We start from the raw sequence: 12,775 nt of genomic DNA on the forward strand, positions 1-12,775 counted from the left end.
TGCTCTACATGTTTTAATCATTTAAATAGTCTAAATGTTTTAACAACTGAATTCATTTTTAACTCTGTGACATAATACTGAATTTCTACGGTTCTTGTATCTCTGCTATATTTATAACTTCTTGCCCATGAATCTTTAAGACAGTATTTTGGGTATGCTCTCAGATTTTCCTAATTGTTGTGATTTTATGCAGACTGTTATGTGATAATAGAAGTCTGGAAATAATCCCAGCTTGGCTATGGATTGAATATATGTAGCACCTTTTAAAATGCTATGTCATTTCTGAAATAACACTTCTGTTTCTGACATGGAGAAGCAAAGTTTGTCCTTGTCAGGCCATTTCATTCAAGAAACTTTTCTTGAGCATATACTGGTTAGACACTTAGCAGCAAGAAAGACCCCTGCCCTTAAAATGTATCAATTGATTTGCAAATCTCTGCTCTGTTTCCGATGATAGGGATACATCATTTCCTCCATGTTCTACGAGTCATCAGATTATTGTCGTATTTTGTCATAACAAAAGTTTCCAGAGTGTTATCTTTTTGAGATATGCCAGCAAAAGAAATTTCCTTGAAAGAATAAGTTTTGACTCCCCCAAGCATATGTGTAATTTCATATTAAATAGGGTCCCCAAAAGCAATTAAAATGAAACATGGTGAAAATGCCAACTGAAAAATCAGATAACCTTCTTGGATAACAACCTTCCAGATTTAGGTGTATCCATGACCATAAAGATAGTTGCATCAACAATGATAAGATTTGAGGCACTCGTGGAAAATGATTAGATGATAAAAGTTGATATTAAATTCTGAAGGTTCAAAAGATGATGTTGCCCTCTGATATTTTTTTAATCACCAAAACTACTGTCTTGCTTACAAATAACTTGTCTCAAAATAACTGTGAAGGTAGTAGTTGTGGTTGTGGTGGCAGGTGGCTGCTATTCTCAATGATGGAGAAGTAATGATGCAGAGAAAAATTTCTGTTCCAAGACAACCAGGCCTACCCGAAGGTTGCTGAATTTCTCCCCTGTGCTCTTCATGCAGCAAGGCAGGCATTGGTGAGGTCTTCGAAGGTCACCAAGGACCAGTGACGGGAATTAACTGCCACATGGCAGTGGGCCCCATCGATTTCTCTCACCTGTTTGTCACTTCATCATTTGACTGGACTGTCAAACTGTGGACCACAAAGGTAAGAACATGTTTGAGTGTGAAGTGCCAAAGTAAAAATACTAGAGAAGAGGGTGGCGTTTCACGCCCTGGGTGAGTTGCAGGAGTCGGCTACTCCTGAAGCCTTGTTCTACATGACTTGATGCTAGGAATTCCTACAATCCGCTGGTGAGCCCAGTCTGCCCCAAAACTGGTCAAGACTTGTCTCAGTCAATTGTTGTTATTTATATGCATATGACTAATGTGTGGAAACATTGTTTGATTTTTTTTTTCTTTTTACGAAGTTGAAACTGAAGTCGTCCTTCACCACTAGGAACCCACCCACAACATCCCCTTCCCTACCCCCATCTCAGGACTTCCCATGGGACAAACCATTCCTCATCTTACTTCCTTCTAGAATTGTGTAGCGCTTTCTCATTAGCCTTGGGTACTTACAGAGACGTAAGATATGAGGCTGGAATTGTTTGGATTTTGTGTTCTATGGGGGAATTTTTTGGAGTGGGGGAAGGGGCAGGTTTCATTTGGTTTGTTTTGGCACCTTTGGAGTTTTCACATCTGGTGAGAGCCCCTGGATTATGTATGTTTTTAAAAGGTAATTCTTGCAGCATTTGAGAGCCAGAAGCAAAGCGGCTCTGCAGGGAAGGTGCTGTGATCTGGGGGAGAAATGACAGTGACACAGGCCAGTAGCTTGAGGTGGAGTGAAGTTGATGGATTTGGAACCATTTGGAGAGAAAAATCACAGAAACTGATGATTGATTGGATGAAAGGAATAAAGAAAGGTGAAAACGGGAGTAGACACAGAGAACCGAAGCTGGTGGCCTGGGCTGCGGAGCTTTCCGGTAATGTCACGGCTTCAGGGGGCAGCGGGTATGCTGGGAAAGAGCTGTGCTGGTGTTGCTTGAGGCAGCCAGGGGTGCCTTTCAGTCTCCCCCAGCTTGTTCTGGGGGATAGAAGAGAGGACCCTGGGCTGCAGGTATGTGCTTAGCAGCAGTCAGAATAGCAACAACATTCCTAAAGGAGTGGGCTTTAAATACTACAACTGAACTTGGAGGAAAAAGAATATTAAGGAAATAAATTAAGGAAATGAAGCTAGTGAAAAAGATTTGAAAGTAACACCACAAGTGAAATTAAACTCTAGAATTTTGTGTATGGCTTTATGGGTTATTAGTAGAGATAACCAAGGCATGAGATCAGAAAAAGCCTTTCTCTCTGAAAAGATGCGAATCCTCATAGGAGACATGCAAACTAAAATCAAGTCAGTAAGCTTATCTTCCACTATCAGATTGACAAAAACAAATTTCCTCAGCACACTCTGCAATGAACAGAAAGAAACCAGCCACGTGCACGTATTGCCATGGAGATGCCAAGTAACAGAACTCAGGAAAGGAGAATTTAGCAATATTAAAAAACAATTTTTTAACTGAGCAATTCCCACGTCTGTGAATCCATGCCAAAGCTTACAAGGGCACTTCAGGAAGCTCATGTAATTCAACATTTTGATTTATTTATTTATGTGAAAGAGCATGGGAGGGAGTAAGTTCTCCCTCTGCTGACTTACTCGCCAGTGTCCCCTGTGGTGGAAGCTTGGTCAGGCCAGAGCCAGGAGCCGAGAATTCTAGCCTAGTCTCCCATTTGGGTGGCAGGGCCTCAACCATTGAGACCATCTTCCATTGCTTTTCTAGGCACCTCAGCCAAGAGCTGGATGAGAGGTGCAGCAGCTGGGACAGAAACCAGCACCCATATAGGATACCAGCATCTCCATCAGCAGCTTAACTTTCTATACCACAACATGGGCCCTGGATTTCATTCTTTTTGCCCCAAACTAAATGTATATCTTTCATGTTTCCTTAATTTTTCAAAATATTCTTGTAGTAGCAAAAATGTAAACTATTCAGTAAAAAGTTATTTGAACAGTGAAAGATGAGAAAGGACCCAAAAATTTCCATGTATAGGGCACTCCTGGTGCCTAAGCATGTGCCCCTTAAATAAAAGCATCAAAAAGGAAGCTGGTAATCCTGAAAAAATATGACTGACTTTAGGCCTGGAGCCTAAAATGTTGTGTATAGTTTTGTACATTATAATTTGTAATAATAGAAAGAAAGAAAGCTACCAAACACTAGTAAAGTTCTTGTCAAAGCGTTTATATGCCAAATTGAAAAAGCTTCTGCTGGGCAAAGAATGCCCATTAGGGTATCAGGTTCCTCATGAATGATGAAAACGCAATGTCACTTCTGAATTTAGGGGCTGTGGAAGACACAAGTGCCAATATTGAATTCTGCCACAGAAAGCAATCCCAAGTCCCTACTGTGGGGAAACTTAGAGGGCAATTGATTCCTTTTCTGTACAAACATCAAGTTTTTCAAGGACAGAAAAAATAGAAATGAAAACTATGTATCAAACTATAAAAGAAAAAGCTAACATGTCTTCCAACCAGTTTCCAAATATGGATCTTGTGTGGATCTTGTTTCAAACCATTGAAATAAGTGAAAGTCTATATTAGAAACTTGTCAATGATGACCTATATTAGATGACATCCCTGGATTACCATTTTAGGTGTGATAATTATGACCACTTTAAATTATTCAGTTACTTATGGATGGATACTGAAATATTTACAGAAGAAATCATGTGTCAGTGATTTGCTCCAAAATAAATGGCTGGAAAGGGGGGTGCATATGGCTGCAGGGGAGTGATTGGCTGTGTGTTGGGTTATTGAAGATGGATGATTGATGTGATTCTATTTATGAACGTTTGAAATTTTCTATAATAAACTAGAAATAAGAGGATGGACTGGATACCGTGAGAAATACATCAGGAAGTAATAACAGTACTTAAAATATGTCCATTTTATTTACACACTTAGAAATCACTGGTGCCCATTGTTAATATTGTTTCTTTCAAATCTATAGAGGATTGGACAGGAACTCCAGTGGGATTAAGAGTAAATAGAAAGTGAGAAAGTATTGGAAAAAAATATGCATTTTTATTCCTTTTATTGTTGAAGTTATTCTCCTAACGAAGCAGGTTAGAATAATTTCACAATGTAAAATGTGTAGAGAAAGGGACCTGTAAATGTTGTGTGAAGAACAGGGTGGCTGGAGGAACAAATCTTATGTGTGTGAGCACTGATGTCTGTTGTAATAGGAAAACAGGAAGGGTTGGGGTTAGATAGGTGTAGGTCTAGTGAATGGAAGTCAACTCTTATGGCTTTATTCTTAGGAGATTAAATATGCTGTTGAGTGAGGGGAGTAGGGTCCTGAAGGAGAGACTGCACCCAGTACATGGGGAAACAGGAAGAGTTAGATCAAAAACCTAAAGAGGATTCATGGGTGTCAGTCTTCAGGGCTCATCTCCTCCCAGATAACTTGACAGTAGCAGTGTGGACATGGATGAGAAGCACAATCAGATGGATAGGGGGTGAAGCCCCTCAGCCCAGTGTGATGGAAAGAGTAGAACATGAAATTTGGAGCTATGAATAAGAATGTGTTTGATGCTACAGATGAAGGATCACAAGGGAGAAGAAAGGAAATAGAAACAGACAAGAGAAAGTAAAGGGAACAAGCCATTGGACGCTCCTGTAAGATCAAAGAAGGATGAAGGAAGTGATTGAATAAGAGCTAATAAGAGAAGAGATTGGAAAGTGGGATAGTGGGATTTAGTATTTCACACTTGGAGCAGTTCCAAATCATAAAAAAGTAGTAGTAGTAGTAGTAGTTGTTGTTGTTGTTGTGGCCACATGAGAAGCTGAAAACCTAGTGAAGATGAGAAGGGCATAGAATCCAAAGGTCCGAGGTCAACATGTTCTGGGCTTTGCAGTGAGCAGGACAGTCACCAAGCTAGGTTGGGAAAGGAGCCAGGGATCAGAGTGCTGATGTTCTCAGTGAATTAGAAGGCCAGCACAGAAGGAGTAAAGGATGACACAGCCAAACGGCCTGAACTTGAAAGTGGTAAGACTTTGTGCTGGAGGCTGAGAGGCCGGTGAAATTGCCTTGAGGTGCAAGTAGCAAGTGGGACCTTGGACTGGGGCTCAAAACAGAAGTCACCCTAACAAGCAGTTTCTACCTGGGGAGAGGGTATGGGAGGCAGTGAGCTTACAGTAAGAGCTGGGATGCCACTCGGGCCCCAGGCAGAGAGGGCTTCCAATGAGAAGGCTGAAGATGGAGGCAAAAGAGTTCACCATGGAATGAGAAACCCAGGGGTTTGGGGAGCACATGGTGAAAACATCTGGAATGGAAGGACTGTGGGGTTCAGTTCTGGTGAGACTAGTACTGACAGTTCTAGAAAATGCTAGGGAACCACTCCAAGGATGGGGAGAAATGATACAAGAAGAGAAGGGACTGAAATTCGTAAGATGCCAATCCACCAACTCTAGCACAAAGCAGGCAATGGGAAGAGAGGATTAAGGCCGTAGCACTGCCCTCTTTCCATCCTACACCACCACTACCACACCGTTCTTCATCATAAACCACACTCAGGGAAGACCTCACATTGAAGCAGGGGCTTTATTGGAATGGGTTTCTTTGTATTCCAGGCAGCTGAGCCAACACATACATAGCCATTTTGCTCCAAATAGCTGGAATATGGGGACCAAATTGGAGGGCCACACTGGAATGAGAAGTCTATTGTGACTGTGTGGATTTTTATTTTATGGATTATGAGAAAGCATCTTAGGAGGTAATTAAGGTTCAATTTTTTAAATGCTTGCTTTTCAATACTGTAGACAATGTGTTTGTAGGGGTAGCCAAAAGTAACATGTGTTGAGCTCATACTGTGTACAAGTTGTTTGCTAAATATTTTAAGCACATTGGTTATTAAGTATTCACAATAATCTGTGATTAGATGCTAGTATCTTGTGTGGTAGCAAAGATAATTACCACAAAAAGGGCTTTTATCTGGTGTATTCGGTGGCTAAGTGGGGAAATGGGTTCAAACTCAAGTTTCTGTGATCCAAAGTCTGTCTTGTTCATATCAACCTGCTAAATCCACAGGCAAATCCACTCAGAAGCCTGCATTGACCATCTGGATCAGAATTTAGGCTTTAATCTTATGTGAGTCAGAAGCCCAAGAGACAGTTCACCAGATAAGGTGACCAGCTGGCCAGATGGGGGAATGGAGTCAAGGAACAACTGACAGTTCTGCCTTAGGCACCTGAATGTAAGGACAATGATGCCACAATTGAGCCAGGACAGACAGGGAGAGGAGCAGATGTGGGTTGGAGTTGAACATGCTCAGGCTGAGGATCCTGGAAATTTCTGGAAGGTAGCTTAAGATACCCATGTTAGTTCATTTAGGCTACCAGACACGGGGTAATTTAGAAACAGCACAATTGATTGCTCATGGTTCTAGAGGCTGGGAAGGCCACAGTCAAGGCAGCAGCAGGTGCAGCATGTCCAGGGCGTCTCAGCTCCATAGACGATGCTATGTCCTCCTGAGGCAGAAGGCCAGACACTTGGACTCACAGCCCACTAGCCCCACCCACACATGCAGAGCCATGGCAACCTCATCACTTCCTCCTGCCTTTTCCTACTGATACAGTGCAAATTAAGGTTCAACAGTAGAAGTGGAAACATGCAGACCACAGCAATATCGAAGCTAAGAGCAAGGGTTTTTGCTTTGAAATACAGACAGAACAGGGATCATCGTGTGTGAATACTTTCAGCAAGTCATAGTGCATTCAGTGTATTTTGGTGAAAAAAATCTGGGACAGGTATTTGACAGAGTAATGTGGGTGCTTCTTGGGGTGCCTGCCTTCTATGTTGTATTGTCTGGGCTCTGACTCCTGCTTCCTGCTTCCTGCTGATGTACATACATCCTGGGAGACAACAGGTAATAGTGTAGGTGGCTGGGTCCCTACCACCCAGTGGGAGACTTGGGCTACACCACTGTGGAGTTCTGGTCCAACTCTCCATTCTATAGAGCCTGTGGATTGCTTCAGTGACTTTCAGGGACCCCTCTCCATCTTCCCAGGAATGTGTTGGAGAACCTGGGGAGCTAGTTTGGTGTTCAAGTGAAGGAATGAAAAGCAGTGTTCCACACAAATGCATTTACAGATAAAGCTAATATCCCAATTCTATCCAGCAAGGGTTTATGTGGGCAATGTATTTGAAACCCCAAATTAGTTATCACCTTCATGCAAGACAGCATATGAGAAGAATACAGGAAATAGACCATATGACCTTTACCCTAGTAGATGAAGAGTGAAAATGAAGCCATGTATAAGAAAAAGTTACTCTGGTGGTGAACACATACACAGAGCATGGAAGAGTCCAAGGAATAGGAGCATAGCCCATCAAATGTGTGTTGAGTGGGTCTTTGGTGGAGGGACCCGGACGATATTGAGGAGTCTGACTCCCAGTGGAGGCTGTCTTGAGAAGTTGTCCCTTTGGTTTCTCCTATTTGGCCCCAATCCTTTTACTGTGTGCCTGAGTTCCCTGTCCCTCCAGAGGCTAAAAACCAAGCTCCTACCCCCGACCTCGCTGCCTCTCTCCCTACCTGTTTGTCTTCTGCCTTTTCCCCCAAAACTGTGATTTTTGCCCTTGGCCATCCCCAAGATTGGTGTTGGACTTGCTCCTGCAAAAGGAACTTGGACTTCTTCCTGGCCTGTTCCAAGGGTCCTTGGATCATCTTCATTTCTTTTGATGGATGTACTGCATTCATAGTGTTAATGACTCCTCTGGAACATCTTGCTTTAAACATATCAGTGCAGCTGCTTTCAGAGTACAGTTAAAGCTGCCTACCTTAGTCAATCCTTGATGATCTTTTTAAACCAGAGAAGAAAATGTGTTGCCTGAGGAATGCCTGCTGAGTACCAACTCTTACCTTTTACTATATCTCAGCACATTAAACTTCCCATCCATCAAAAAAAATGCTGGAGTTGGTGCTTAGAAATAAAATATGTACTCTTGGCTGGATTAAAACATTCATTATTCCCTCAGCTTCGCTGCTGAGGTTTTGGATGAACTTTTTTCCTGTGCTGCAGTTTAGCTTAGTGGCTAGACAAGTTACAAGCCTTTGGACTTTTTATCATTGCATCCAGTTTGGAAAGTTTCAGTGGATTCCAGTTAAACACTGGGTTAATATTTCTTTTGGTCTCAGTACAACTGTGTGTGGACTTGGGATCCTGATGCTGCCCTGTGCTTGCCAGGGCAGCCTTTGTGTAAACTTCAAAAAGCTGACATTTCTGCTGCTGGCAGTGGTGCTATCTTCTAAATCCTTTCTGCACTAGATGCTTGGGCCTTCCCATCAGATTCCTGTATGTTGAACTGGTCAGTTATACAGTGTGGCCTGACTTTACCCATGTGTTGGTATTTGATGTGGTTCTTGGACACTCCTGTGGGGTGCTGTCATCCAAGAATCTTTCACAGCACACACTTGATTGATGGAAATCCCCAACTTCTTCCAAACATATCATGACATTATATGAGCTGTCCTAGCAATTAACATATGCCTTGGTCCTCCAGACTTCTAGCAAAATGACTGAGGATGATAATGTGCAAGTTAGAAACATCACCTTCACAGCAGGCATTTGGCACAGCAAGTAGCTGCTGGTTGGGTAATCATGTTCCTTGTTAGAGTGACTGGACCTGAATGCTGACTCTGCTCCCCACCTTCTTGCTAATATGCACCTTGGGAACAGTAGGTGACAGCTCGGGTAGTCAGGTCCCTCCTACACATGGGAGACTCACATGGAGTTTCTGGCTTCTGGCTTTGGCTTGGCCCAGTTTGGGGAGTGAACCAGCAGGTAGACGATCTCAGTGTCCGCCCCACCCTCCCCGACTCTTAATCCCTCTCTCCCTTTCTCTCTTTTTTGGGGGGTGGGGAGCAAATATTTTTTAACGGGTGTTCTCTCTCTCTCTCTCTCTCTTTTTTTTTTTTTTTTTTTTTTACAAAAACACTGTATAATCATGCAGTGTTGCCTGTGTTGGATGCAATCCTGGGCCACAAGTCTGCACACTCCTTTGCAACAGGCTCAGTGATGGTGGAACCTTTCCTCTCACCTTTATTGTTTACTATGACCCCAGCAATATCTTCAAAATAAAGAAACACCACTTTTTATTCAACATGACTTCCATGTTTGGAGTACCACTGTTGGATGTACGTTCTTCCGGAGCTCTGGCTGGTCCTTCTTGAATGTGGCCATTACAGTGTCACCAACACTGGTGGCAGGAAGTCTATTCAGCTTCCCTTGATCCTCTTCACAGAGATGCTGTGTTGTCAGCACAGTTGATCACGATACCCATGAGGAGACCCAGGGAAGTGCAAAATTTTGCACCGGAGGACCTACCATGTCCTCCCTTTGACATCTTGGGTGCTGGTGCTCTCTCTCAAATACATAAAAAAAATTTTAAAGATAATCTTCAAGTTTCCACTGACTTCTGTGAAATCAGCAAATATGTATTACCTGACTAAATGTAATTGTTATTTCCTCTTACCTACTAGAAAATAATTTTAATTTCTTGTGAATAAAGATGGGAAACACTTTTTCCCTAAGGAATGACATTAAATTACCCTTGACATATACTCACTAAAACTGATTATGCAGCATAACTAATGTTAAAGATGGCAATATTACAAATAGCGTGATAGTAAAAATATGTTTACTGACATGACAATGAATATGCACCTGAGATAGGGTTGCCACCCTTTGTAAGGCTGAGAGCTCTTTAACCATATCCTTGGCACCTGTCCTACTGTTTGGCACCTGGAAGGTACTTCATGAATTATGTTATATGCCAGCTAATAAATCTTGGACATTTAAAAATGTGCATTGAAGCTACTATAACAGATAGTATGGTGTTACAATCCATAGCCATAGTTTAGAAATATGACCATTAGAGGCAGATATTATGCAACAACAGGTTAAGCTACTTTATGAAATATCCACATTCCATATCTGAGAGCCTATTGGAGTCCTGGCCACCCCACTTTCCATCCAGCTTCCTCCTACTGCATTCTGGGAAACAGCAGTACTTGGGTCCCTGCCATCCACGTGGGAGCCGTAAACAGAGCTCCAGGCTCCTGGCTTTGGCCTGGCCCAGCCCTGAATGATGGAGTTCTTTGTTTCTCTCATTCTGCCTTTCCAGAAGATAATAAAAATAATTAGCATTTTAATCAGCATCTTTTTATTCCATTTTTCCATGTTCTTTTAGTCTTGCTTTTTAAAAAAATTTTAATGTGAAATGCAAAATTACAGACAGAAGGAAAGAGATCTAAAAACTGGATCACTTTCTAAATGGCCACAATAGCCATTTCTATTGGCTGAGCCAATAGGAAGCCAGAAGCTTTTTCCGGGTCTTCCACATAGGTGCAGGGATCCAAGTGCTTAAGCCTTCTTCCTCTGATTTCCCAGTTATTAGTAGGGAGCTGGATCAGAAGTGGATCAGCCAGGACTCAAACTGGCACCCATAGGGGAGGCTGACACTGCAGGTACAGGCTCAGCCTACTACCCTACTACAGCGTAGTTCTGGCCCCATACCCCATAATTATCTTTTTTTTTTCCAATAAGTGCACTAGCTAGGAAACTTAGGCTTTCTATATCCTATTAAGAAGTATTTAAGAAACTAAGGTATTGAGGGAGGGGAAAAATGCAAGGCAACATCCAAGTGTAGAATGCCCTCCAAAATTGATTGTTTCCAACCAGAGAAGTTGCGGGGGGATGGTGTGATGGTTCAGTTGAGTAATTCTCCCCCTTCAAATGCCAAAATCCCAAAATCCCATATAGGCACTGGTTTGTGACACAGCTGTCCACTTCCCATCCGAGCCTCTCCCTGAGTCTAAGTTTCTCCCTGCTGAGCTAGTTTCCTAGTAGTGCTAAGGATAGAGAAGACCCAACAAGGAAGACTTAGTCATCTTTTTTTTTTTTTTTTTTTTTGACTTAGTCATCTTATTAGAAAAAAACCACTGCTACTGTGATGGTGGCTATTCTTTGGTTGGTAGAGTGGCTTCGTGGGGCTGGGACAGTGACCGGGGGAATGCAGAAAGGTTGGCTCTGAGGGCAAATGGAGCAAGTGATGAGAGGCAGGCCATGATGTCTAGAGCAGGAGTGGGGACTTGCCTCTGACCATGACGAGGGGGACAGTTCAAGCTCAAAGGAGACTCATCTCCGGCTTCCTGAGGTCACGCAAGGGAAGTGTGGGCACTTGGAACATCGCACCTTCGCTAGGCAGTGAAAATAGAGTCCGAGCAATGGCTCCCCTCTGAGGACGGCTCCATCAGATCTCCTGTGGTGTGCGTGTTCCACATTCATTCATCTCCGTTGATGGTCAGTGAGCTCTGTCACATTCAGTAGTAGAAAATGGATAGCTTCTCCCTCCTAATTCACTGCTTCGCTTAGCTGTGTGGTATAGCCTGATCCTGGTGGCAGCCATCACCAAAACCCTGGATACTGCGTTTCACCGAATATTTATATGGGTGACCTCATCTAGAATGGATCATTGCAGAACTGACTCCTTTGATCTTTCTCCATACTTGACCTTTAACTTTGTTCTGCCCTGTGTCTTCAGTTGCTCTTTTTAGTTTTTTCAGAAAAAAAAAATTGGAGCCAAAAAATTCCTTTCTGCATACTACTTAGTGCCAACAAGCTTCTATGACGAGCTCTTTGATCCCTCATCTAATGTCTTGTGAGTCTTTTCACATCTGCTTTTGTAAGTACTCACTGAAAACGGAAGGTGTAGGTAGTTCCATGTGTCATATATCCAAGGCAGGTATCTGCGGGGTGGAATTCTTAGCAAATTCTCATATCAACCACTTATTATATCCTTACAGATACATTTTTTCAACTTGTTTGGCCATTTAATACATAATTAGGCATTCTTTTTTCAGAATAGGATATTGCATTGTTCATTTCTACTCTGTCTTTGCATGTTACTTTGCCAACATTACATACTATGGAAAGAGTAGAATTTTCCCATTAAGACACATTGCTGCTTAATGAAACTTGGGGTAGTCAATATGGGAAACTTCTTCGGTTGATTTCTAAAGGGTTTTATAGTGGAAAATAAATATAATTAATCTTTGAAAACTCCTCTTTTTCCTTCTAAATTGAAGTAACTGGTCTTCCCATAAATTCTGGGGAACTAGACCTCACTGTTTACTACTGGAGGCTCCCAGGCTCTGTGGAAGTTTCTGGAAAGGAATGTTGTGGAATTGGCAATACAGTGAAATAGCTTTCTCTCCTGTCCCCTAATTCATTGGCTTGAACTAAGACCAACTGAAAAGTAAGAAAAGGTCCCTTACAATTCATCAGCTTCTTCCTCACTTAGGATCTTCCTTAATAATTTAAAATTCCTTCACTTCTTTTAAGATTTATTTATTTTTATTGCAAAGTCAGGTATATAGAGAGGAGGAGAGACAGAGAGGAAAATCTTCCATCCGTTGATTCACTCCCCAAGCGGCTGCAATGGCTGGAGCTGAGCTGATCCAAAGTCAGGAACTGGAGCCTCTTTTGAGTGTCCCACATGGGTGCAGGGTCCCAAGGCTTTGGGCCATTCTCAAGTGCTTTCCCAGGCCACAAGCAGAGAGCTGGTTGGGAAGCAGGGCCACTGGGATTAGAACTGGAGCCTTTATGGGATTCCAGCACATGCAAGGCAAGGACTTTAGCCGCTAGGCTA

At 42.5% G+C, this 12,775-nt stretch overlaps 1 protein-coding gene and 1 pseudogene across 2 annotated transcripts in view; one reads left to right on the forward strand and one right to left on the reverse strand.

The window, feature by feature from the left end:
- The window catches only part of DYNC1I1 (dynein cytoplasmic 1 intermediate chain 1), a 263,740-nt gene that overhangs the window by 215,338 nt on the left and 35,627 nt on the right, over positions 1–12,775 (forward strand). For both annotated transcript variants that reach the window (XM_004582321.3, XM_004582324.3), the window contains one exon: positions 1,044–1,188. In XM_004582321.3, the coding sequence (XP_004582378.2) occupies positions 1,044–1,188 (145 nt within the window). The remainder of the gene's footprint in view (positions 1–1,043; positions 1,189–12,775) is intronic.
- LOC105941649 (large ribosomal subunit protein uL14-like) lies at positions 9,069–9,469 on the reverse strand (annotated as a pseudogene).

Source organism: Ochotona princeps, chromosome 20 (assembly GCF_030435755.1).
Source record: "Ochotona princeps isolate mOchPri1 chromosome 20, mOchPri1.hap1, whole genome shotgun sequence".
NCBI classification, from domain to species: Eukaryota; Metazoa; Chordata; class Mammalia; order Lagomorpha; family Ochotonidae; genus Ochotona; species Ochotona princeps.